A 27,557-nucleotide genomic window follows, 5' to 3' on the forward strand; every position below is an offset into this window, starting at 1 on the left:
TCAGTTTAATGGCCTTTCATAGATGGCAAAACAGACATAACAGATTTTAAGCAAATAAAGAGAGTGTAAAGGGGAGGACAGGTCAAAAGGCAAGACTTGTCATGGGATGGACATCAGAGAGATTGAATGACAAAAGGGGTAATGGTGCAAAGCGAAAGGGTAAAGCATCATTTAATGAAATAATGGATGTGCCTAGATGATTAAATCACAGCAGTAGAATCATTACTTTTATATAACCTAATGGTTCTGAAAGAGTTTACACTGAACGCTGCATTAAGCTTCGCCCAATCTGATAAAGTTATGACGACTTAGATGGGAAAATGCAGAGCAGCTTTGAATCTCGAAGGTGGCCTAGCATCTAGTTCTCCCCATGACAGAGTTATAACTAACAATGTTTACCTCATTGCTGTAACTTGTATCTGATGACTGTCATGCACTAAGTTGCGCAAAACCTTGGCGCCTCTTTAGACTACCTCATGGTTTTTCTTTACTACACAAGACAGAGCAGGACCCGTGGGTGCCAATTTAAAAGGACAATAGTGGCAGCAAATTTACTTCATAGTGGTCAAATTTACTAGTTCAAACAACATACTAAGCAATGGTGAGGACTATCATGTGAGCATGGTGCCAGTGGCTGAAAATTAATTCTGCTGCTCATTACAACAATTGCCAGGACTGCGGCTGCTGAAATTTCTGAACTCATTGTTAGCCTGGAAGGTTGTAAAATCATACCGTGGTGTTTTACGAGAGCTGATACTGCTGTAATTGCAAGATTTTCTGAACTGTCTATAAAAAAGATGGATGCTATTGTGCATTGCTTGAAATGCAACTTCAGCAAACTGAAGGAAATACATTTGGTCTGATGTTAATTTATCTTTTGATTTCAAGTAAACTATTCAGATCATTGCTCAGCCTCCTGGTGTTCAACTTATTATATTTTTGCTCTTTTTAAAAAACAAATAACAGAAGTAAGCTCTAATATTTCAATGATTGTAGCTGTCTCATTTTCAGATGAAAAATGACCATGAGGCATTGTTACTTTAGGCCCACAGATGTCAACAGGAACAATGAATTACGGTAATTCTTTTTAACAAGGATGAAGGACCTACATATTGTGAGAACTGCAGGTAGAACAGAGTTACGATGATCCTCAACACAAATGCTGGGAAATCAAAAATGGCAAGATATATATTTACATCTTGAATGCAAGGTTCTGAGAAGAATATCAAGCCTACTTTACTTGTAATTATCATTACTCCTCTATTTCCAAATTGTAACTTAATCAAACATAACCGCACTTTACTTTTTTGTTGGAAATACGGAGGGTTCAGCCTGCGGAAATCTCAATTCAATTTAAGGTGCTGCGAGAAGCCATTGCTCAGTTTGCAAGTTTTCCGTCGTTTCCCCACCACACCCCAAAAAAAAACCTGGATGCATCTGGCAAGCTCACCCCTGTTAAGAAGTCAGAGCACAATCTGTAAAGATCAGAATTCAAATATGAATTCAAGTATTTTGTTCGTTCACATAATATGGCCAATGGAGCATTTATTAGGAGAATCTGTAAAGAATTCTAGGCAATACAATACTGGTGATTATTGTATTTACATCAATTATCTAAGGATCTCAGATGGTCACAATCTCCAGTCACCAGGCCATGTGGGCACCCAATCAGTAAACCCCAAAATACATGGTATTCTCTAGTCTGGTTTGGAGGGTCTCAGGCCCTCCTCCTCTGGTTTTCTGAACCCAATAGAGGGATCCATCGGCAGAAACCAACTGTCCTCTACCCTTAACAACTCCCCGGACCCTAACCCCTGCAAAGTAACCTTTGTCTGGAGACTCCAGCAATGATCTTTCCAGTGGCTACCACGAAATGTGGTGTTGCCTGACCTGGAACGCTGCTGACCCCTGGCTGATCAGCAGCTTTCAGTGTTGGGACACTAGGAAATCCTACAGGAAATTGTGTCAATTGAGCTGACAACCACAACGACAGCCAGTAAACTGTCTGATTTGGATTTAATCCCAATGAGGTTTTGGGAAATCTATACAGGGGGGTTTGTACCAGCCACAGGATGGATCCATCTCCATGGTAACTGCTCACAATTTCTAAAACATCACCACCATAAAGATAAAATTGAACAGTCCTTTAGTTGTTAGTCTTATCCTTGCACCATATTTAGAATAGTGGTGTAACATTTACAATTCTTCACTCCTCCAGCATTAATCCTGTACAGAAGGCCTTCAATGCCTATTATCTGGGGTCCAGGACTCTGGTGGGCCTCCTGTTCTCAGGGCAGAGGCTGCGATATGTCCAGGATTAGCACCAGGACCTATAATTCCTGTCCTTGCCTTTACAAAAGGAGGTTTGGAAAATTATCGTCAATGCCTCTGCAGTTTTCAACCTTACTTCCTTTGTTATCCTTGGAAACATCTCTCTGTCCCATGTGACTATCAATAGTGAGATCTCCCAGTTTATCCAATGCTTCTTTGTAATCAATTTTTTGCTTGTTTTATGTCTGCTACCTCCTCTTTCGCAATGACTTGGGTGGTATGTTTGTCTTCAGTAAATACAGCTTTAAAGTACTCATTTAGTGAGCCAGCAATGATTTTTTTTCCATGTGTAAATCCCCATTTTAGTCCACAATCAGCTCTGCTCTTCCTTTTCCCATCCTGTTACTATTTCCAAGTCTACAGCAGATATTCACTGCCAATCTTCTCCTCCCAGATGATGACTTAATTAATCTTGTTCCAAAAATCAACTCTTGCCATCGAGGTATACTTTACAATCAAGAAATTTGTCCTCGGAAGACAAGCTGACCTTCTTGCCATCATGCATCTTGCATATATTTGCATCTCATTAATTGCACAACTTGCTGAAATTAACCTCCTATTTCCAATGAACTTCTGACAACTGACATAATTAGGTTTTAGATATTTGATCACATTAACCAAATCATCCAGGAAACTTGAAACTTTGCTTCCAATTCAGGCAATTTCTTTGCCTTTTCTCGCTTTAGCAAAATGTTGTAATTTTTTCATTGTCTTCATTTTCACTGTAAGCTTCACAGTTGCATCCTGGAGATCTCTGATACTCTGTTTGCAAGAGATCACCAATTCATTACTTTCCCAATGACATATGGACTCAGGCAGCTAGGGATTTAGCCTTCAATCGCATCAGTAGTTTTTCAGAGATTCAGGGTGCAATCAATTACATCCACATAATATTCAAAACACCCTATCATGAGCCAGCAGTCTTCATCAATAGAAAGGATTACAGTCCTCACCCCTAATGTACAAATCACTTTCAATAAGCGCAGCCAAATAGAGGTCAGTGCCAGATATCCAGGGGGTTATCATGACTCACATATTCTGGACCACTCACAGGTGCCAGTCTCTTTAAAGCCCTTGTCCCATTCAAGAATTGTTGCTGGGTGACAATGGATATTCTGTCATACCTGGTCGTTTATCTGTCTAAGAAATCCTCAGACACAAACTGCTTTGACCAGGTCCATTGTCGATCAGACCATAGGTCTTCTGAAACTGAGGCTTCAACACCTGGATTGGTCAGGCAATAGTATATCCAGGCAAATGTGTCTCACATCATAATGATGTGCTACACTCTCCACAATCTCAGCAGCCAAAGTGGGACACTTGTTGGCAGAGGGAGAAATGTAGGAACAATAGGAGACCTCTGAGGAGGAAGACAGCCATGAGGATCTTTAGATGGGTTGCTCGGACTATTGAGTGTAGGAGCTGAGACGTCATGTTGAAATTGTACAGGGTGTTGGTGATGCCTCTTTTGGTGTACTGTGTACAGATCTGGTTGCCCCAATATGGGAAGGCTATTATTAAATTGGAGTCAGTTCAGAAAAGATTTGTAAGGATTCTGCTGGGATTGGAGGTTTTAATTTATAAGGAGGGGCTGGATAGACTGTGACCTTTTTTCACTGGAACGTAGGAGGTTCAGAGGTGTCTATATACAGGTTTATAAAATTATGAGAGGCATAGATAAGGTGAATAGCAAAGGTCTTTCCCCTACAGTTCAGGAGTTCAAAACTAGAGGGTATTTTTTAGGGTGAGAGGAGAATGATTTAAAAGGGACCCGAGGACAATCTTTTCACTCAGAGGGTGGTTTCTATGTGGAATGAACTGCCGAAAGAATTGGTAGATGCAGGTACAGTTATGACATTTAAAAGGCATTTGGATAGGTACATGAATAGAAAAAGATTAGATGGATATGGACCAAATGAAGGCAAGTGAGGCTAGTTTAGTTTGGGAACATGGATGGCATAGATGAGTTGGATGAAGGGTCTTTCCAAGCCATCTGACCTTACAAAGAAGAAACAGCAATGCTCTGTTAAGCCTAGGCCAGAGACAATGACATAATGGCCTATTTCCAGAATAGCTGAGCTATTCAAAGACATTTTCTTTACACATTATCTCTATGCAGTTGGCTGATCATTCTCTGCTGGCTGTATTCAACATTCTCCACAAAGATGGATTTTCAGTTGCTCTATCTATGCAATAAAATGGTGGCCATTCACTTTATCCCTGGTTGTGACCTCATCAACTCTGTAGAAGCTATAAATGTGCATGCAAGCCTTGCTCTGGATCAGCACTCAATGTTGTTCAATGTTGCGAATGATTCTACAAGTCATTAAGGGAGAATGAGCAGGAAGTTCTTGACCCTAGCAGAACCTTCTGGGACTTTAAATTCTGGTGCCATATTTCAAGACCAATTGGAAAGAACATTACTCACTTGAAACCTCTAGGCCTGTGGTGGTTACCACCAACCCATCTAGACGAAGCTTACGCTACATACAGGTGATGGCACCAGGAGGTTGTCCCATCAAACCCACCTGGCCAAAAATGTCCGCTGCATATCAGTTAACATATCACCAGCTCGCCAACCTGTTTTAGTGAGTGGAGGTGACATACACTGGGAGCACAGATCAAAAAGCCTCATTCCTGCAGTTTTCATTTCATTAATTTGAAGAAGGATAATCTATAAGGAGGAAACATAGATCAGTTGACATTGTGGAAATGCATTAGAGGGACACTTCAGCTTAAAAGGGTTGTATCAGGGAAGTATCAGCTGGAGGGCAAACAGCTCGAAAGAAGCTGATGGAAACTTGGGTGCCATGTTATAGGATTCTGTTCTTCTATAATAGATCATACAATTCTGCAATATTCCAAAACATCCCTGTCACATTTCAAGGTTTTCACTTAGATTCTCTCCTGGAAGAGATTTTAGGAGTGAACCATTTTCCACAATAACGTAAATTTGCAGGGATTGAAAAGGTCACAGGCTGCAGACATATTTAAGCCACTATTAGCGATGTTACAATTCATTGTAAATTCAAAACTGTGCAACATAGACGCATTGTCTCATGCAAGGACAACAGGGACATTAAATGTTGTCCATCATTTTTTTGCATATAGATAACTAGCTTTCACAGCCAGTGAAACAAAGGTTATTCTATGGAAGGCATGAAATGTCTGCAGAGAACATAACTCCCATGAGAGGTATTAGTTGGTTTAGCTTACAGGCATACTACAATTCTCTGTATGGGAATGTATCAGTGATATTGACCTGCTTCTTCTCGGCGTTAGAATGAAAAGAAGAAGGAAATGATTGTTAAGGAGGTAGTCAGATTTTGAACAAAAATTGATGAGAGGCAACACCTAGTTGGAGCTGAAAGTTAATAAAATCGGGTGTCATGTCTTGTGTTTTCATTTTGGGAAGAGAAAAAGATAGGCCTAAAATAAATCAAGACACAAAAATGACAAGGCATGTGATTAATTACTTTGTCCCAATTTTTCAAAGTGAGCATTTAGATTGAATGGAATTTAATTTGCCATTAATCTACATGTTCACTTATTGACTGTGAAGTATAGTTCTTCAGTGTTAGTTTCATCACAGAAATGAGGTAAATTCAATATTCCAGTTCACTTGCAGTGACTACACTATTATAGAAATAGTTCACACAGTCTATATTTTTATCTAATTAAAGATTTTATATAAAATTAATTTTACTTGAATTTTGGTAACTCTTAAGATAAATAATTTAAAATTAGAATCCTTTGAGAACAGCTGTCCCAAATACAAAGTCCTATTCACCTCATTAAAATACGATGCATAAAACTGATACAGAATTGCCATATCTCAACATTTTGGCAACAAGCAATTTGTAGATAATATCACGTCAAACCATAAGTGACTACATTGTCACATGTCACGAATTAATTGTGAAATGGTGACAGATTGTCAGTATTGGTACTTCAGGTTGGTGCACAACAACTATTTTGCATGTCTGCAGCGTCAGGATAAGTATTAATGTACTTTATCTAATTATTTTTTCAAAAGCTTCAGTAGAACTGAAATGTGTCATCCATACTGAATTGAAAATTAAGATTTCCAAGAAACATAAACCTTGATTAAGAAGTTAATCATGTAATTAAGCAAAAACTGATAAACAATATAAATTTATACTGCTGGGATTAGGCACCCCATTCGCCAACTTCAACATTACTTTCATCACCATGGAGACACAACGTGTATCACCCAAAAGGCACACGGCTATAACTCACCAAGATTCCTTTGGCACCTTTCAAACTCATGACCACAACTACCCAGACAAACAGAGAAGCTCATGGGAATACTACGAACTTCAGGTCACCCTCCAAGTTACATAACATCCTTATTTGGAACTATGTTGCATTCGTTTGCTATTGCTGTCCTGGAACTCCTTTCCTGTCACACTGAAGTTATACCAACACCACAAGTACTGTATGTAGCAGTTCAAGACGGTTGCTCACCAGCACCATCTCAAGGGAAATTGGGGCTGGGCAAAATGTGCTGTCAACCCATTTAGATCTCATAACTGAGTGAAAAAACAAGGTTATTTTACCTCAAGGCACATTGCTGGTTCGAGGTAACACAGTGTGGAGTCGGAGGAGCACAGCAGGCCAGGCAGCATCAGAGGAGCAGAAAAGCTGATGCTTCGGGTCGGGACTCTTCTTCAGAAATGGGGGAGATGGAAAGGAGCTCTGAAATAAATAGGGAAGAGGAATGGGTGCTGGGCAAGGTAAGTGGGATGGTGATAGGTGAGTGCAGGTAGTGAGTGGTGGGGTTTGGTCAGTGAGGTGGGAGGGGTGGATAGGTGGGAGAGAAGATGGACAGGCTGTGTCAGGTCAAGGAGGTGGGGATTACAGGGAGGGTTGATCATGGGATGAGGATGGGGGTGGGGGTCCTACCCACTGCCAACGTCACCCCACTCACTGCCGATATCACCCGTAACTCCACCCCCATAGCCACCAGCTGTACAGCCAACCCCAGCCCCAAACCCTGCCGGGTCTTCACCATGCCCCGAGCCCTCTTCCTCACTGAGCACGAATAGTCAGTTCTCAGTAAAGGACTCACCTTCATTCCCCTCCACCCACGCATCAATGAATACCATTCATGCTTGAACACTTCTTCTGCCGACTCCGCACCTATTTCTTCAACTACGAGTCTAACCCACCCTCTACATTCCCCTTCTCTCGCCTCCAACACATCCCATCGTCCTGGACACTGCCCCAAGACCTCCTACCCTCCCTCGACCTCTTAATTTATTTCAGAGCCTCCTTCCCCTCTCCAGTTTCTGAAGTAGGGTCCAAACCCGAAACGTCAAGTTTTCTGCTCCTCTGATGCTGCCTGGCCTGCTGTGTTCCTCCAGCTCTACACTGTGTTAAGCGTGATTCCAGCATCAGCAGCTCTTACTGTCTCTTGCTGTTTTGACAACACATGTTTATTTTCCATATATCCATGTTTGATCAGACAACGAGTACTAAGAGACTAACACCAAATCATGTCAGCATTACATTTCATGCATCCCTTCTTTCTACTGAAAGATGAATTATTCCTTTAGAAATAAAGTGTCAAACACTCTTTTTGGGAGAACAGTGATAATATATAAAGAGTTTGATTAGGAGAATAATGTGTTGCGCTTAAGCTTAGAGATAAAGAAAAATAGAATAGCTGGGGGGATGGGGGAGAAACAGGAATGGTTCACAGAAGATCAGATATAGGGGAGTGAGCAGGTGAGTAGACCAAGAAATTGTAGACATTGGAGACCAGGAAAGGGGAAAATTTGTATCAACATGTTCTGATATGGATTTGGAGGCTGCTGTGGTAGCAGGGATCTATGGTCCCACAGGAATATGAAACATTCTGTGAACTCCAGACAATACGCAATGAATTGAATATTCAAAGTAACAATACATTCAAAAACAAAAGTGGATAGAAAAGCAGGACATGTAATGATGTCTCAGGAAGAAGAAGTTGTTCCAAGGTTGTGTGGAAAAACATGCAGTCTATCATGAAATAAGCCAAACTAACACTAGGGTATGCTAAAGACCATTAGGTTACATGAGAAAGCAGCTACTTCACTCTTTTTAGAAATACTGTGCACATCAGAAAAGTTATGTTGATGGGCAACGTCAATCAACATACAACTTGGATATTGTCAATTTATATGGAGCCAGAGCTGGTGAGTTTTATACATTCATGGCTTAATACACCTTGTGCAGTCACCAGGAAACAGTATTGCAAGGTGATTGCATTTAATGTGATCGAAGGTTCAGGAATAAGATAGGTCAGGAGCCAGGTATATAAGTTCAAAGAGGTTAATTTGAAAGAAATTAAATGACAACTTGTGCAAATGGATTGGACTGAAAGACTGATTGAATTCAGGGCAAAAGGGAACATCTTTAAAAATGTCAACAATTTCCATGGGAGCACCCACCCTGTCAGACAGAAACCACTGAGAAACAGCACAAACAGCTTATTTGCTCAAGCCTTTTCTGGTCCAATACTTGTAAAGGACTGATGTTCCTTTCAGGTGTACTTAGAAATAATGTTGCGTTCCTTTCTACATCACAGAATTTGGTAACTACAAGTTGCAGTGAATCAAATGGCCTGCTGTGCTCTCCAGCTCTACACCGTGTTATCTCAGATTCTCCAGCATTGGCAGTTCCTACTATCTCTCTCACATAAATTTCCTATTTTGTTTCCCAGATTTGGAGGTTGTGTGTGTTACTTCTCATGCAGGGTAAATGTGTGTATTTGCACAGTTTAAACCTTTTATTAATAATGCTTATATCCTTAGTTTTGTTTGTAATAAACTCATGCTTTAATAGTTCCTTAAGGAACCTAGCTGACCTACTTCTGATATTCATCTATATATCGTGAAAGAGCAGTATAAATGGCAAAATGACATTTTTAAAAAATTTCAAATTTCATTGTGACCATTAGAGGACTGGGACAAGTAAAAGAATCAGTTCACCTCTCATAACAATGACATCTGCTTCCATGGTGACCGGACATGCAATTTAAAAGAAAACTTACTCTTGGGTCACAGACATTGCTGGCTGGCCAGCATTTATTGCCTCTCTCAAGTTAATCTTGAGAAAGTGGTGGTAAACTGCTTTCTTGAACTAAAATGGAATTCCAGGATTTTTAAGAGCATCAATGAAGGAACACTAATACATTTCCAAAGTCAGGATGTTGAGTGGCTTTGGAGGGGAACTTGCAGTGGTCATGTTCCCATGTATCTGCTGCTCTTGTCATTCTAGATGGAGGTGGTCATGGGTTTGTGAAGTGCTGCCTAAGGATCTTTGGTGAATTTTTGCACTGCGTCTTGCAGATTATACACACTGCTGTTACTGAGTATAGATAGTAAAGGAAGAGTATGTTTGTAGATGCAGGGCCAAACAAGCAAGCTGTGTTGTTGGAGCTGCACTCATCCAGGCAAGGGGGAGTCTTCCATCACAGTCTTGACTCGTGCCTTGTAGATGGAGGACAGGCTTTGGGAAGTCAGGAGGTGAGGTACTCACCGCAGTAATTCCTAGCCTCTGATCTGCTATGGTAGCCACTTTATTTATATGGTGAGTCTAGTTGAATTTCTGGTCAATTGTAACCGCAAGGATGGTGATTGTGGGGGGATTCAGTGATGGTCACATCATTAAATATCAAGGTGTCGGTGGCTTGATTGTCTCTTACTAGAGATGGCCATTGCTTCGCATTTGTGTGGTGCAAATGTTCCATCACTTGTCAGACTAAGCCTGGATATAGGTATTGCTGCATTTGGACATGGACTGCTTCAGTATCTGAGGAATCGCAAATCATTTGTGAACATCCCTACTTCTGGCCTTATGATTGCAGGGTGATTGTTGATGAAATAGTTGAAGATGGTTGGGCCTAAGACACCACCCTGATAACTTCTGAAGAGATGTCCTGGAGCTGAGATGACTGACCTCCAACAGCCATAACCATCGTCCTTTGTGCCAGGTATGACTCCAACCAGTGGAGAGGTTTCCTGGATTCCCACTGATTTCAGTTTTGCTAGTGTAGCTCCTTGATGCTACACTGGGTCAAATGCAGTTTTGATGGCAAGGGCTGTCACTCTCACCACCTCTGGAATTCAGCTCTTCTGTCCATGTTTGAACCAAAGCTGTAACACAGTCAAGTACTGAGCATTTGGGAGCGGAACCGAAACTGGGTGTTAGTGAGCAGGTTGTTGCTAAGCATATGCTGCTTGATAGCACTGTTAATGGAATCTTCCATCACTTTACTGATGATTGAGAATAGAATGATGGAGTGGTAATTGGCCAGATTGAATCTGTATGCCTTTTTATGTACAGGACATACCTGGGTAAGTTTCTACATTGTCAGTGTTGTAACTGTATTGGAACAGTTGGGCAAGGGGAGCAGCAAGGTCTGCAATACTGTTGCTAGAATGTGGTCAGGTCCCACAATCTTTGCATTATCCAGTGCCTCCAACCACTTCTTGATTTGACATGGAAAGAATTGAATTAGCTTAAAGCTGGCAACTGTGATGCTAGGACCACTGGAGGAGCCCAATTGGATTACTCACTCAGCGCTTTTGGCTGAAGATTGTTGCGACTGCTTCAGCATTATCTTTTGCACTGATGTGCTGGGTTCTTCTAATATTGAGGATGGAGATATTTGTGGAGCCTCCTCCTCCAGTGAATTGTTTAGTTGCCCACTATCATTCACGACAGGATGCGACAGGACTGCAAAGCTTAGATGTGATCCATTGTTTGTGGGATCACTTTACTCCATCGATCACTTGTGTTGTTTGGCCCACAACTAGTCACTCAACAGGCTGACACCGCATTTTTAGGTATGCCTGGTTCTTCTCTGGGCATGTCCTCCTGCACTCGGCACTGAACTAGGGTTGTTCCTCTGGCTTGATAGTAATGGTTGAGTGGGGGAAGTGCTGGTCAATGTGGTTACATATTGTGAAAGAGCATGTCACAGGAACTGAAAATCAAACTAATAAACCTAATAAAGAGCCATTAATCTCCACTTTCCTCTCTGCATGCTTTACATTTTTGTAATATATAAATAGCATTTATGAATTATCTCTATTGTTGGAATTTAAGTATGTTTGAAACTTCTCTGCTGGACTACTATTAAACAACTGAAGAATACAGATGCGGCAGTTTTTTTTCAAATATAACTTTACTAAATTCACTTTCAAACATGCCATTTAATTTAAATCATAACTCATAAACACTGACACACAAATTCCAAATATTTATTAAGAGTTAAACTATATATAAAGTGACACTCTCACTGAACAGTGGTACTGAACGTTTCATTTGTTAAACAGAACTTTTTTCACATGAGCAGTCTCACCCAGTTTAAATTACCTCCTTTATGTATTGCTAGATTGTAAACAAAGTGAATCTAAGACTGAAATTATCAATCAAGTATTACATTTGCGGCAAAGAAGCCAAAATCTAGTAAACTGACCTATTATATATAACTTTAATTTTAGCAAATAAGATTGTAGCAATCACACCATAAATCTCAGAAAGATAAATTTTTGAAGCTCATTATCTTTAGCAAATCACACAGGGGTCATCAGGTCCTGATTTAACTTCACCCTCAAGTAATGTGTTCATCACAGCCTTCATCAAGTAGCTGGCTGTCCCTCTCTTACCAGTTGGAGGTGTATTGTAGAAATCAGTCATGTCCTGTAAATAGACAGAATATGAATGAAATATTAAGAATTTCCAATCTTGTTTCTTTCTTTTTACATACATTTGGAAACCTTTCTGAGGGAGAGTTACCGATACCACAGATACCAATTACATGCCAGGTTGATGAAAATCAACTTTATTCAGCTTAAAGTCAAGATTAAGAACATAAAATGAATATTCTACACTTAAGTTTTGTTGTGCTTTTAAACTGCCTGAAAATATTGACAGTGCTGGTCATGAATGCGTGTGGAAGCTCGAGCAGCAATTGTCTAAATGTCATTTTTTTGAAATTGATAGTAAATAAAAAGAAAACTCAACCAGTAAAATGTCAAAGTTCAATAATAAAATTGTGCATGATAGGTGGTGGGTACCACTAAAATAAATCAATATCAACAAAAAAAAATCAAGTTCCAAAAACTAATGAAGAATCGCACTTCGACTCAAGTTAGCAATCTAAATCTCAACATACCAATGTGAACTTACATGCTTCTTTTAAACCATAGCCTACACTGCATTGTGAGTACATACTCTCCACCCAGGACGAGTGCAACTCCAACACTCAAGAGGCTTGCCATCATCCAGGACAAAACAACCTGCCTGTTTGGCATCCCATTCACTACCTTTCCTATTTGTTCCTTTCAGTGCCAGTGCACAGTAGCAGCAATGCGCATCATCGACATGGTGCATTGCAGAGATTCACCAAGAAGTCACCAACAGCACCTTCCAAACCCGAGATCACTACCACATACAAGAACAGCAGCTGCAGAAACATGGGAACATCACCACCTGCAAGTTCTACTCCAAGGCAAACATCATTCCCAACTTGGAACCATATCGTTGTTTTTTGGACAAAATCCTGGAAACCCCTTCCTAACAGCACTGTGGATGTATCCAATCCCCGAATACTACAGTAGTTCAAGAAGGCAGTTCGCCATCACCTCTCTCGGTCAATTTGGAATGAGTAGTAAATGTTGGCTTGGCTAGCGATCCCTACATCATAAGACTGAATAATAAAAAGTGTACTTAAATATCTCTTTTCCTTTTCTTCACTAAGTCATTCACTCCTATCTAGTCATTTTTTTCTTTCAGATTTTACTCTCACACCTCTTTAGGTGTTACAATGATAGCAAGCCTACTTGAAGTTCAAATCCTACTCCAAGACTGTGTGGCCAGGTTAGGATTATTCACAACTTGGCCAAACTGCATGAGTATCAACTTGTAAATCTTTCCAACGTATGCCAAAGAAATGCATATCAGATGGTAACAGTGATAAAGATTCCTAGTCGGTAATGTGGTAGAAAGAAATTGGAAACTTGGTCATCACTATCCAAACTATAACATGCATGTAGAAGTTTATGTTGCCATGGCAACTATTACTCCTTGGCAGCTTAGTTAGCTGGACTACTGGTGTAGATCAGATTGGTGCCAGTAGCATGAGTTTGATCTCTGTTCCAGCAGGGGTGGAGACCTGTCTCTTTGCCTAGCCATTGTGGACAACATCATGCTGAGTCAAACTTGCTTTTGGGATGAGAACTCAAGAAGAAGAGCTTTGCATCAAAATTGGCAACCTTCTAAGTTTCAGGAATTCCTCTTCTCATGACCAGAGATTGGTATCTGCTGAGATCTTGCATCTATGATATCAATGATTTCCACATGGTTGTTGGCTGGCTCCAAGTTTGCTAATATTCAACAACAAAATGTATATAGCTAATTCTTCTTCCCAATGTTGGAATAGGCTTTGTTGGGCAGAATACAAAACAACACTGTTTAATACAGTCAGATGAAAGGAACACTGTCCACTTCAGTATCACACTACATTTTATGCGTCATAGCTGAAATCAAGACCAAATACAAACTGCTTTATGATGTTTTTGAGATGCAAATCAACTAAAGATGGGAATATTAGCAACAAATATAAGAGCTACAGAAGTAGGTGGCACCTTTAAAATGATACCCTCTTTCTAACTGCAGGGCTCCATGTGTTCAAACTTTCATTTGGGTCGGAGGGGAGAGATGGAGAAATAAGCAAATAGACCATTTCCCTCAAGCAAAAGTCAGAATATTGTGTTGAAAACGGTAAACTGGAGTTACAATTTACTCCTGAGTGCCAAGGCCACAGGCACAAGATGGGCAAAGAGAGCTACACCTTTGTACCCATTTTCTATTAGCCTATAACTTCCATGGTTTCATACTGTGGACACAAACGGTTTGTTTTGCTTCATGGTGCAAGTCATATCCCAACTTCTGGAAATTGATACCTTGTTTCCAGGAATTCCAAGCTGTTGCATCATCAGCGTCTACCACCAGACAACTGATAAACCGAAGCATTCCTGTGCAAGGAGAATTTGCTACGGCTCTGCTCCTTATGTCTGCGGCTGAGCAGTATTGTGAGCTGTTTTCCCATGAGACAGAGATTGCCCAGATGTGTTTGATGCTCCTCTGCAGCTTTCTATCAAGAGTTATCAAAGGCACCTCATCATTTGAGCTTAGTAAACAGAACCGTACCCAAAAAGGACCAAAGTACAGCCAAACTGCTCAAGGACAAGAGGTCGCAGCTAGGGAGATTTGATCTCCTCGGTTGAAAAGTATACCAATTTTCGCACCACTAATTGTAGCACTATTTTTAACCACAAAAATGTGGCAAAACACATGGTATGGCATGACAAAAAAAATCATAAATTTATACAAAAACAAAAGGGGCAGAGGAGACTGCAATCACTCTAAAAGCAAGTCACTAATTGTCATAGGGAAGGTCTTTGCTGAGGTAATACTTAGAAAACCCCATCTACTACAGTCTGAATGTATTCAAAAGCACAGTATAGTTTCCATGCTGGCAGATCTGTAGTGGTCACGATCTTTTCCATACATGAGCAACAACAGAAGTAGAGGGAGTGGGATATATTTTCTCAGTTTCTGTGGGTAGATTGTACAAAAGCATTCAGTACATCAATAGGACAGGACTCTTCAAGATTTTGGGTAAAAAATATCTGCCTAACAAAGCTCCTGACTCTCATCAGTTCCCTCTATCACAACAAGCACTATTATATGCAGTCTGATGCCATCAACTCTGACAGTTTCAGGGCAAATAGTGAGTGAAACACAGCTGTGCCTGAGCCCCTGCTTCCTTTTCCATGCTCCTGATCTTGTCTTCTCTGTAACCAATACTCACTCCAATTTTATTTCTGGTGCATAGACCTCCAAGACTTGAGAACAGCAGTGACCTTTGAATCCAGAAGTCAACATATTAGCTAGTGCAGAACCTCGGAGATACCTCAGAGTGTATGTGCAGCTCATAGAAAACACTACCTATCACCAAGGAAGGAATCTACCTGCATTCCTGATAAGCCAACAAGCTCTACAATCTCTCCACACTGAAAGTGACGACAAAAATACAGACCAACTTGGAACAGAAATCGTCTCTATACAGATGACGCTGCCTTGGTAACTCACATGGGAACTCCACTACAATGACTCATGTTTTATTTCTCCAATTTCAGAAGCTTATTTTCCCCAATGACAATGAAAAAAAAAACTGTGGTCATTGGGCAGAGTGTCACTCGGTTCCTTATCAGACTAAATAATGCCCCATTGGAAGTAGTTACCAAATTCTGCTTCTTTCAGGCAATGGTAACCATCTGTCATTTGATAAAGAACTCCAAGCATATGTAGGAAAAGCAACTTCGAACCTGATTGACTGAAGAAAAGTGCATGCAATAACATTAGGCTAATTTTTAGGTCCAAGCTATAAGTTTATGATGCGTGTGTTCCCTGTAACTTGAAGTATCAGATTGAAACTTGGCTGTATGAAACTTGCACTATGCTAAACAAATGAGCATAGCCACCAGAAACAGTGAAATATCTGGGCAATCTGTGGGAATCAATCTAAACTGCAAACAACCTTCTCCAGATGCTGATGACAGCCTCTTTCAACTTCAATTAAAGTGCTTAAAGTAGCAATACCTGTTACATTTTCAGGTTGCATGGAGTTGGAAATGGAAATTAAGATTCATGGAAACTATAACTGGAATGCAGATGGGAATATTAAACATTCTAAACAGTATGACAATTGCTTTACATAGCAAATGATTTGTGTGGAAACAAGAACACCAATATTACGTTCAATAAAGAGTATAGTCAGTGTGAGGGGGCTTTTGCCCAAATGAGACAAGTAAGGAGATGTAGGAACTTGGTTCATAGCAGAATTCAGTGCATGAGAGAAGGAGACGATCTGAATAGGATTTACTGCAATAAGTAGTGTCCTGAGTGGAGAGTTTGGTAAAGAATGAGGAGGAGGTTATTTTTCCTCTCTGTTACCTTTCATCAGCTTCCATTCTTGAATTCCAATCTTGTGTGAAAGGAGGAACAGGTAAATCAGTAACTGGCATTGTTCCAAACTGTAAGTTTTATCAGTATTGTGAGTATTACATTGTTTAATCAATATTATAAAGTTTACTAGCAGTGCTAAAGTATTTTGGGAGTATCAACTGCATTAATTACACATGAATTAATTTGGTGATTACTAGTTAATTAACACATATTGGAGATGACAGGGCAGTTGTGGTGCTGAGAGTATGGGAGCTCCTGGATGCTGGAGTGACTCAGCAAACTGATCTGCACTAAGTGCTTACAGCCGCAGGAACTTCAGCTCAGAGTTGGTTGCTGTGGGGATGCCCAGGTTCAAATCTCATCTACTCCAGAGGTGTGTAATAACATCTCTGAACAGGTTAGTTCGAAAAATAGGTTAAACAACAAAAAAAACCTTGCTTTGCATGCTGAGCTGTACATACAGTGGCCATATCAGCAAAAGGGAAAGTTACCTGGGACATTTTATTCTAGATGGCAGCCACACCCCTCAGGACACGGTCCTTTTATTTGGTCAATGGTTATGGGCAGGAAGTAATTGGGAAGAATTAGCATGGTTTTGTGAAAGGGAAATTCTGTTTAGCCTTGTTAGTTTTGTTTCCTTGCTTATGGAAGGATATAAATATTCTGGAGGTGGTTCAGAGGGGATTTATTAGATTGATACCCAGAATGAGCAGATTATGTTTTGAAGATGGATTGGACAGGCTGGGCTTGTTATCACTACAGTTCAGAAAAGCGAGGGTTGATGTGGTTGACACCTATAATATCCTGAATGGTCTTGGCAAGGTGGACATGGAAAGGATGTTGAGTCCAGATCTAGGAGCATTATTTTAAAATCAGCAATCATCCCTTTTAAAACAAAGATGAGGGGAAAATTTTTATTTTTAAAAGATTACGCAACTTTGGAACTCATTGCTTCAGAAAAGTGGTGGAGGTCAGTTCATTAAATATCTTTAAGGCAGGTGTAGATTGATTTATTTGTCTAACAAGCATTTGAGGTTACTGGATTGATAGAAATACGGTCCTTGGATCACAAACATATCAGCCATATGCTCCTAATGAATTGTAGACCAGGTATGAAGGGCTGAATGGCATTTTTCTGCTCCCAATTTGTTACTTCATAAGGTGATGTGACTTTTGGACTCTTTGAAGTATCTAAATACATGGTACATCTATTTTAACCAGTGTCAGTGTGATATTTCGGGTGCTGAGATTATTGGCTTTTTCATTATTTTAATTTAAACTTGGGAGTAGGCCTATTTTGTGCCTGTTCTCGTGAGTCAAGGGGTTAGGCCTTCTGTTCTTAAAACACAACTGTTTTGTCCACATTATTAGTTGTGAAGTGAGAGCCTGCAATTAGCGCAATATTTTTAAAACTAGAGTAAACAATCAGGGAATACTGGCAACCGTTATACCAAATACAATTTGTGTTTAAAATTTTGCAAATTTTTGCATCAGTCAAGCTGATTTCAGACTAACTGCACTGAAAGAAACTGACCAATTGAATAGAATTTCCAGGCCATAATATCTACACATGAGAATAACTTTACTTACCTTAACCTCAACTTGCTCCAGTCTACTTTTGTCTCTCTTAAATTCATCAAAAGCCTCTTTCACCAGTTTGTCTAAATTTACTTCACCTTGGAATTCTAGCTCAGGGTTGCGTTCCAACACAACAGAAACAACCATAAGTAGCTGCAATAAAAAAAAACCAAATATGTAGTTTGCAATACATGATGTTAAATTAATTCATACATTTAAGCTATTTTTCCAAAAGGTTACTCCAACACGAAGTATATAAACAGATTTTCATCACAGGGAGATGATAAAATAAGAGGGAAGGTTTAATGTACAAGTTTGCAATAAACATCATTGGTAAGTTTCACAACCTGACTATTGTATTCTTCTCTAAGGCAGGCACTCACCATGTCTTTCACGTGAGATTTTCAAATGACTTTTTAAAGGAAGAGTAACTGAGGTGATTTCCCAACGCTTTCCTTACCACTTCATCTTCAGAGTTCTAGGTGGATTGCAACCTGGGCTATTGCGCTAAGGGAAGGGGCACCACGAAACACCTTTTTATGCAAGGTAGTCCAGCAGGATATCAATAAAATATTAAGAGCTGGCATTCTGGTCAATGCCTGACTTCAATCAGAAGTAAGAATACCAGCAATAAATCATTTTGTTGCAAATATAATGTTTTAAAATATAACCTTAGCTTTAAGAATGTAACTTTAACTGGTCAAAATCACTGAGAAACTAGAAAAAGCAATCATGAAGTAAATATGATTCAAACAAGTTTTAACAAAATAAAACATTTAAAAAATATGGGCCATGTTGACTTAAGATGTTAATTTCTGGAAAGAAAAATTCATAAGCAGCAAATGGGTTAACTTTGTTCAAGTATTACAGTCAAGGTACTATACACAAGCCCTTTGCAGTTATTTCAGTAAAGGATAAGTTACTCTTGTGATTTCCCTGAAACAAGGCAAGTTTTGAAATTAGGAAAAAGCCATTTATATCACATTTCTAAGGAGATGGTTTAAATGTCATTGGACCAATGAGTCTGTGAATTAGTTAAAATGATAAATAGCAGAAATTATGCCCAACAGTAACAATCTTGTTATTAATCTTATGGTGCACTAATGGGTTTAACATTTTGACGCCATTACTTCTTTTTGCTTCACATATTCCTTGGTTCTATCTAACTGATAGAAAATACGTTCTAAAAGATTCTTGTGTTCTGACTTATATTATTCCATCTATTCTTTTATCACTAGAAAATAATTTTAAAATAATTCTTGTGTTATGACTTTTATTATTCCTTCTAGTCTTTTATCACGGTGATTATGCAATTACAGAATAGTGCAACAAAGACAGACGTCAGTCTGTCCATCAAGTATGCGTCAGCTCCTTCAAAGAACAATCCAACTGCTAGAGAGCAATTTGTGAATCGTGATACAGTATAAATTAAACAGTGAATTGTTAATTGGAGGCAAAGGTGTGTGTGTAGGAAAAAAGACTCCTGGGAAGCATTAAATCATAGATTCCCTACAGTGTGGAAACATGCCCTTCAGCCCAACAAGTCACATCAACGCTCAGAGCATCCCACCCAGACCCATCCCCCTACAACACATCCCTGAACACTATCGGCAATTTATTATGGCCAATCCATCTAACCTAGACTGTGGGAGGAAACCAGAGCACCCAGAGGAAGCCCACGCATACATGGGGAGAGTGTGCAAACACCACACAGGCAGTCGCCCAAGGGTGGAATCAAACCTGGGTTCCTGGCGCTGAGAGGCAGCAGTGCTAACCACTGAGCCACCATGTCACCCCTAAAATAGAAATCTTTGCAAATGATAAATTAAGAAGACTGTTAACAAGGTCTCTTAGCTTCATTAATACAGGCATGGAATACAAAAGCAAGGAGATGATGCCACACTTATATAAAACACTGGTGAACTGTAGTACTTCATTCAATTCTGTGCATTCTTCAGAAAGGACGTCAAGGCATTAGAGTGGCTCCATTAATGATTTACTAGAATGACATTACGGATGAGACTTCAGTTATGTGTACAGACCAAAAAAAGCTGGAGTTGATTTCTTTAGAGTAAGGGGGATTTGATAAGTGTTAATCAAAATTATGAATAACTTAGATGAACAAAACAAGTAGAAAGAATGAAGCAAACTATTGTCACAAGGGAAAGGTTAGAAGCTATTATAAAGAGATTACAGCAGGGCACTTGGATAAGTTCACAGTAATCACGTAGGGTCAATGATAGTTTTGTGAAAGGAAAATCATGTTTGACCAACTTATCGGGAGTTATTTGAGAACAAAATTTGTGCCATGGATAGAAGGGATCTGGTAAACGTACTGTACTCAGATTTCCTCAGTAAGGTGCCACATCAAAGATTATTGTGCAAAATAAAAGTTCACGGTGTAGGGGCTTGGATTGTGGAATGGGAAGAACATTGGCCAGCTAACAAGAAGCAGATTGATATATAAACTGAGATAACAAGGTGTAGAGCTGGATGAACACAGCAGGCTAAGTAGCATCAGAGGAGCAAGAAGGCTGATGTTTCAGGCCTAGACCCTAGAAAAAGGGTCTTCTTCTGAAGAAGGGTCCAGGCCTGAAATGTCAGCCTTCCTGCTCCTCTGATGCTGCTTGGCCTGCTGTGTTCATCCAGCTCTACACCTGGTTATCTCAGATTCTCCAGCATCTGCAGTTCCTACTATCTTTGATATATAAACTGATCTTTAGGTCATCAAGATGTAATGAATTATCTACTACTGTGATTGGTGCTGGGATCGCAATTATTTACAATTTATATAAACGAAGGGCCACAGCAGGTACCAAATTTACTGACAACACAAAGATATGTAGGAAAGTAAGTTGTGAAAAGGACACAGGATGTTACAAAAAATAGTAATAAGCTAAGTGAATGGACAAAATGGGGTACAATATGGGAAAATGTGAAATTGTCTATTTTTGGCAGGAAGAATAAGAAAAAGCATATTATCTAATTGTTGAGAGATTGTAGAGCTCCAAGATGTAGACATATTTTGGTGTCGTTATGCATGAATCACAAAAGGTTAGAATGAAGGTACACCAAATAATTAGGATAACTAACACAATGTTATCAATCATGTTGAGATTTAAATACAGAAGTAGGGATGTTATGCATCAGCTTTTCAGGGTAATAGTGAGACTGTATCTGGACAACTGCACGCAATATTGGTTACCTTATTTAAAGAAGAATGGTAATGCACTAGGTGCAGTTCAGAGAAGGTTTACTTGACTACTAGCATGTATGGGTGGATTGGCTTAAGAGAAGAGGTTGAACAAGCTAGAATGTATCTGCTGGAGACGACTTGATTGAAACATAAAAAATTCTGAGGTATCTGGACAGGGTATTGTGGAAAGGATGTTTTATCCTATGGGAAAATTTAAAATTAGAAGTCACCGTTTAAAAATCAAGGTTCTCTGTTTGAAAGAGAGATTAGGTGAAAGGTATTATCTTAGAGCATTGAGAGTCTTTGGAGCACTCTTCCTGAAATGTTGGCAGAAACACGAGTCCTTAAATCTTTTTAAAGCAGAAGTAGACAGATTTTTGTATAGGAAGGGGCTAAAAAGATTGTAAGTAGGGATGTGAATTTAACGTTATATTCAGCCATGATCTTAGATAATGGCACAGCAGGTTCACGGGGCTAAATGGTCTACTCCTGCTCCTGATTTGAGAGCTTGTAACTATTCCAGTGGTGGAGAGATAGTAACTAGAGGGCACAATCACAGATGAATAGCAAAAGAACCAGAGCCAACAGAATTCTTTTAAAATATAAGCAGTTGTGATCTGGAACATGTGAAATGTGTTGAGGTAAGATTCAAGATTAACATTCAAGAACACTGGATTTGAAAGGCATAGAATTAAAACACAACAGGAAGAGCGCAGGGAATGTAATTAATTGTATAGTTCTCCCACAGACTGGGAAAGGCACAGTGGGCCTCCTTCAGTCTATCCTCATTCAACGAGGCTAGATTTTCTGGCCCTTTTTTTGAAAGATAGAAGAGATCTCTGCATTTCTTAGAGCAGATTCCACTTAGGTATCCCTCAGAAATGAGGAGACGTAATTCCTTTCTGACAGTCAGTTTGTACTATAGAAGTCTCAGAGGAAGGCAAACCATGCCCCTTTTCTCAGCAGTTAGCTGCCATAATCTGAAATTTACAGGCCCTGACAGCTACGTTGACAGCTGCTGTCAAAAAGGGAGCACATAAGGTAAATGTAAGGGTGCTGGAAAGTTTGGGTGTCAAATGGGTACGGGTGTTGGGCGTGAGATAAGAGGGTGCCAACTGGGGAGGGGTGGATAGGATAGATAGGATGGGGGGGGGGGGGGGGCGGTGAGGACAAGGTGCATTGTGGTGGTTAAGCATTTAGGAAAGAATGTAGTATGCTGGGGAAATTGAATCCGCTGGGGGTGGGAAAGTCAATCGGGTCTGGATGGGGTGTGGTTCCAGCAGTGGGAACGTTACATCAGGTCTGATGGGGAGATGGGAGGGAGCATCATTTTGAGTCCAATCGGAGAGGCAGAGGGGTCCAGGTGGATAGGTGTTGGATTGGGTCAGTCATTGTGGGAGGCATGGGGGGGTTCATTTGTGTGCAATGTTTATGGGCGGGGTGGGAGGTAGGATTCGTTCTTGTGGTAGTGGTAAGGAGGTGTTCGGGGATTGGGTCAAATGTTGTCAGGTCCTGGGAGGGGGTATCAAGTCCAAAATGGAGGATTTTGGGTGTCTAGGGAGCACTTGGTCAGTGTTTGGAATTGTTAGGAGCTTGGGGTTTAGCTAAGTATGAGGTCAGTTGACTAGTTACTCATGAATTAAACCATATATTTAATAGTCTAACTTTTCGTGAGTAGCTATGCATAACTCCAATCGATGCTGGAACAGTGACTATCTGGCCAGTGAAATATTTGTCCCTGTGATTATATAATATATGCAGCTTTGCCACAATATACAGCATGAAATCATTCTCACAGAAAGTAATGACTGCTGTATCCTCGACACCCGAACACTACGGGATGGATCATACGGTGGAGGAGAACTCCATACATCCCAATGTAACTGGCTTGCCCGGCTTTAATTATTCAGGTGATGGCCCTTTAAACAGTACAAGGCAGGCCCACTGTCCATCTCGAGAATGTCATACATTAATTACCATTCAAGGGGCCTCAACAGGACTACGTGTTGGTGGCCCACCTGCATGTTCCCATTACTTATGAAATTCAGATAGGCGTGGGTATGCTGATTGGCGGTAAAATGAAAACAAAATATTCTGGATGCTAGGGATCCAAAATTAAAACAGAACATGCTGGAGAACCTCAGCAGGTCTGGCAGCATCTGTGAAGACAGTAACGTAGTTAATGTTTTGAGACCAGTATGCCTGTCAAATTGGACTCATATGTGAACTTTGTTTCTCTCTTCACACCTACTGTCAGACTTGCTGAGTTTCTTCTGTACTTTCTGTTTATATTTTACCCACACCTTATGGGTCCACGCATTTGCCTTCTTGCCCATGACTGTTCCTTAAAGTGCAGACCTATTTGTTCGTTTGATTAGCAGGAATTTGCTTTGTATATTTACATAACACATTCAGGCTTGCTACAGTATACACTATGCTTGAATTTGAAAATTATGAAGATTTAGGATGAGCTTAAAATAGGATGTTTATCAGCACCTCAACAATGATCTGTCGATATTCAGGCTGGACAATGTCTTGTAAAGTGTCTTCTACAAGGAGTGAAAAGTTCATCTCATACATGGTCATGTCTGATAAAGTTGGCTGCTGCAGAAACAAATATGAGTTTATATTAGGCAGAATGTTTGCTGAAGAAAAGCAATATAGATCTTCATTCACTTGTAAGCCTTTGTTTCTTGCTTAAAAGGTTACTAAGTATGATTTTATAAAGTGACTAAAACTCTGAGGTTACCACACTATTAGATGCTCAATACTATTATTTTAGTTACATCTGGAAATCTGATGATTACCACGAACATTTTATTCCTTTTCTTATAAAGCAGTATTGTGAGAATGTGTGCCCTAACATCCACAAAAAGTATGAAGACTAAATAAGTTTAGAAAACAGTTAAATGTCAGTTTACCAAAAAAAAGTCAGAATGAAAGCAAGCAATTTATCAGTTAATTACTAGATATTAGTTGTCAAGATGATCAGTTAATTACTAGAGTGATAGTTATAATGATTCTTCAAAAATACTGACTTTGCATACTAGCCACCAGAATTATGTTTACTAAAAAAACCACAATAAGATAGCTGTCCTCGCATTACACCAGTGCCTCAGGGTCCATCTTGCAGCTGGGGAGAAAATCAGATATGCAGCTCATCTGCCCGTTTCATCAATCACCTGGAGCACTTTGAGATTTATCCCCAGAAGTGAAAAAACTAAAATGCATTCTCCTTACTATGAGGCATGTGCTCCAATGAGATGGAAATCATAGCACTAAGTTACAGAACACGTTCCAAGTTATTGCGCCATTGCAACATTTGACACTGGGAGAAAACAAACTTGCAGTGTGCAGATTGCTATGGGAGTGTATAGGCTATTTCAGAATCACTTTTTGATCAATTACAGGGCAATGTTTGCATGAACATGGATGTAGAGCTTTGCTGAAGGTTTGGCTATAAAATGAAAATGCTAGAGGATACTGTCGTATGATTTAAATACTTGGGGCAGATGTTTTCCAGTCACTATGATGCCTTCAGGAGTCCTCTCCAGAATCTGCCATACTCTGTCATAGAACCCCTTGGGAGTACGATTCAAGGAGCCATCAAGATGACGCCTGTTTTTCCATGACCTGAAGGGAAAGAAAAAAATGTCTCCTCATTCTGCATTTTTAAAGAATTAGGAAGATGAAAACAAAATTTGCTATCAACGAAATGTACACAATTATTACATGTAAACGTGACCATTTTGACATGGTGCAAAGGAACTGTTGGAATTTGATCAATGAAATTCCAAATAAAATAAGAATGTCCAATTGAAATTCTGTAACATGCTATCTAAATGTGGTCTCCTCCTATCTCTCTCTGGACCACAACCCCACCATTGAACACCAGGCTACTGTGTTCATAACGGTCAGTAATCTCATTTCTCCCCTACCCCCAACTCACCACTGCCTCCAAGCTTACAGTCCCCCAGCATACACAGCTTATTTCTACCTCCTACCCAAAATACGCAAGTAGGACTGCCGGGCAGATCTTTTGTTTCTGTCTGTTCCTGCCCTAAGCGACTCATCTCTTCATACTTCTAATCAATCTTTTCTCCCCTTGTGTAGTCGCTTCCCACTTATATCTATGGTTCCTCTGACAAGACATCAGTTTTAGAATTTCCAGTTTGCAGGCTCCAGCCACCTCCACTTCACTACTTATGTGCAATCTCTGTACATGCCCATCCCCCATCAGGGTGGTCTCAGGGGTCTCTGCTTCTTCCTGCAAAAAGGCCCTAACTGTACTCATCCCCACCACCCTCTTCTGCCAGGCCAAGCTCGAACTCACTCTGAGCAACTTCTCCTTTAACTCATCTCACTTTTTTCAGGTCAACGGCATAGTCTTGGGTACCCGAATGGGCCCCAGTTACACCTGTCTCTTTGAGGGGTTCATGGAAGAATCCTTGTTGCAATCTTATTCAAGTCCCTCCTCACAACTCTTTCTTTCGCACATCGATGACATTTTTAGTGCTGCTTCTCTCTCTTGCCCAGAATTGGAAAAGATTATTAATTTCCCTTCCAATTTCCACCCGGCTCCTACCTTTACTTGGTCCATCTGTCTCCTCCCTTGCCTTTCTTCACATCTCAGTTTCAAGTGGGAAAAGGCTGGTCACCAATATCCACTAAAACCCCACCACCTCCCACGGTTATCTTGACTATACAGCCTCACCCCTGCTCCTGTAAAGACTCCATTACATTCTCCCAGTTTCTCGGTCTCATCTGTTCCGGAGATGCCAGTGTCTACAGGCAGCCTCTGAAATTTACACTTTCTTCCTCAAATAAGGAGTCCCCATCACTGTCATTGACAGGACCTTTAGCCATGTCTGATCCATTTCCTGCACTTTGGCCCACATCCCTTCTCTTTTTTCCCACAACACCAATAGGATCCTCCTGGTCTTCACTTACCACCTCACCAGCTTCCACATCCAAAGGATCGTTAGCTACCATTTCCCCCACATTCAATGGGATACTATCACCAGACATGTATTTCCCTCACACAAAACCATGCTATCACTAATTATTCCTTGCCTCTCCAAATGCATGTGAATCCTACCTTTCAGAATCACCTCCAACAACATCCTTAATTTTTTTTTATTCATTCACGGACAAGGGCATCACTGGCCAGGCAGCATTTATTACCCATCCTAATTTCCCTGAGGGCAGTTAAGAGTCAGACACATTGCTGTGGGTCTGAAGTCACACATAGGCCAGACAATGTAAGGATGGCAGTTTCCTTCCTTAAAGGGCATTAGTGAACCAGACGGATTTTCCCTGACAATCGTCGATTCAATTCAATAAATCTCTGGAATTAGACCCTTAATTCCAGAGATTTATTGAATTCAAATTCCACCATCTGCCATGGTGGGATTTGAACCTGGGTTCCCAGAACATTATCCTGGTCTCCGGATTAACAGTCCAGTGATAGTAATACCACTAGGCCATCACCACCCCGCTTGAAATTATTGAAAAATTCTCAAATGAGTGAAAGATTAAACTAAATATTGCAAAGAATATGGACCTGGCTGATTGTTGTGAAGCAGTTTATTAGCAATACCCTTTACATATAAAGCAAATAATGTGCCTCAGCATCTTGTGTACCTCATTATTTTATGTAATGGATCAGCTGCCAGTAAACCCACTAAGTCGACAGCACGAAGATTTATGATGTCAGAACAGCATTTAGTAGCTTAAAAGTTTTTGTTAAAAAAAAACTTACCATCTTCCCCTTCAAGCCACAAGTAGAATATAGGTTGCAGAAGGCAAATTAATTTGTCTCATTTTCTACGTTCAATTTGGCCATCTGCACCATTTAAAATCTATTTTAGACTCACTTTACAGAGGTGCACAGGCTATATAATGTTTTAAGCCATTAAATGCAGAAGCTGAAGATTTATATTCTAATATTCTACAAATGCTGGTGCTAATAGCTTCTGCACTTATTTCCATAATATTCTGACATAAATTTCATGCAATTTGCTTTTACCTGAATTAAGCATTTGTAACTCAATAGTGATACTGATATTTCCATTATTTCCTCTGTAGATTGTTTCAATATTCATAGCATTTGTGAATTGAGCTGAAATGCTCATTTAAATTCTCAAGTTTCGACACTTACAAAGAGATCAGTTGTATGTCATGCCTTTGAATCACGAAGGCATAATTTGAAAAAAAATATATTTAGACTGAGGAATGTTGATAATGTAGCTTAAAAATTTATTTAGAGCATTTTTATTTAAATTATCTCCAATAATCAACACCCATGATCACAATTTTATATCCTCAAATCAACTCTAACCTTTACAAAGTAACAGAAGAGAATTTCTATTCATATTGTAATTTTCGTGACTTCTGGACATCCCAA

At 39.9% G+C, this 27,557-nt stretch overlaps 1 protein-coding gene across 5 annotated transcripts in view; it reads right to left on the reverse strand.

Moving 5' to 3' along the window:
• Window positions 1-11,589: 11,589 nt before the first annotated feature.
• The window catches only part of phkb (phosphorylase kinase, beta), a 238,112-nt gene continuing 222,144 nt past the window's right edge, over window positions 11,590-27,557 (reverse strand). For all 5 annotated transcript variants that reach the window (XM_048546675.2, XM_048546671.2, XM_048546672.2 and 2 more), the window contains 4 exons: window positions 24,655-24,784; window positions 23,648-23,755; window positions 17,968-18,108; window positions 11,590-12,045 (listed from right to left, as the gene is read on the reverse strand). In XM_048546675.2, the coding sequence (XP_048402632.1) occupies window positions 11,911-12,045; window positions 17,968-18,108; window positions 23,648-23,755; window positions 24,655-24,784 (514 nt within the window). In that variant the 3' untranslated portion in view covers window positions 11,590-11,910. The remainder of the gene's footprint in view (window positions 12,046-17,967; window positions 18,109-23,647; window positions 23,756-24,654; window positions 24,785-27,557) is intronic.

The sequence above is a fragment of the Stegostoma tigrinum genome, chromosome 16 (assembly GCF_030684315.1).
Source record: "Stegostoma tigrinum isolate sSteTig4 chromosome 16, sSteTig4.hap1, whole genome shotgun sequence".
NCBI lineage: Eukaryota > Metazoa > Chordata > Chondrichthyes > Orectolobiformes > Stegostomatidae > Stegostoma > Stegostoma tigrinum.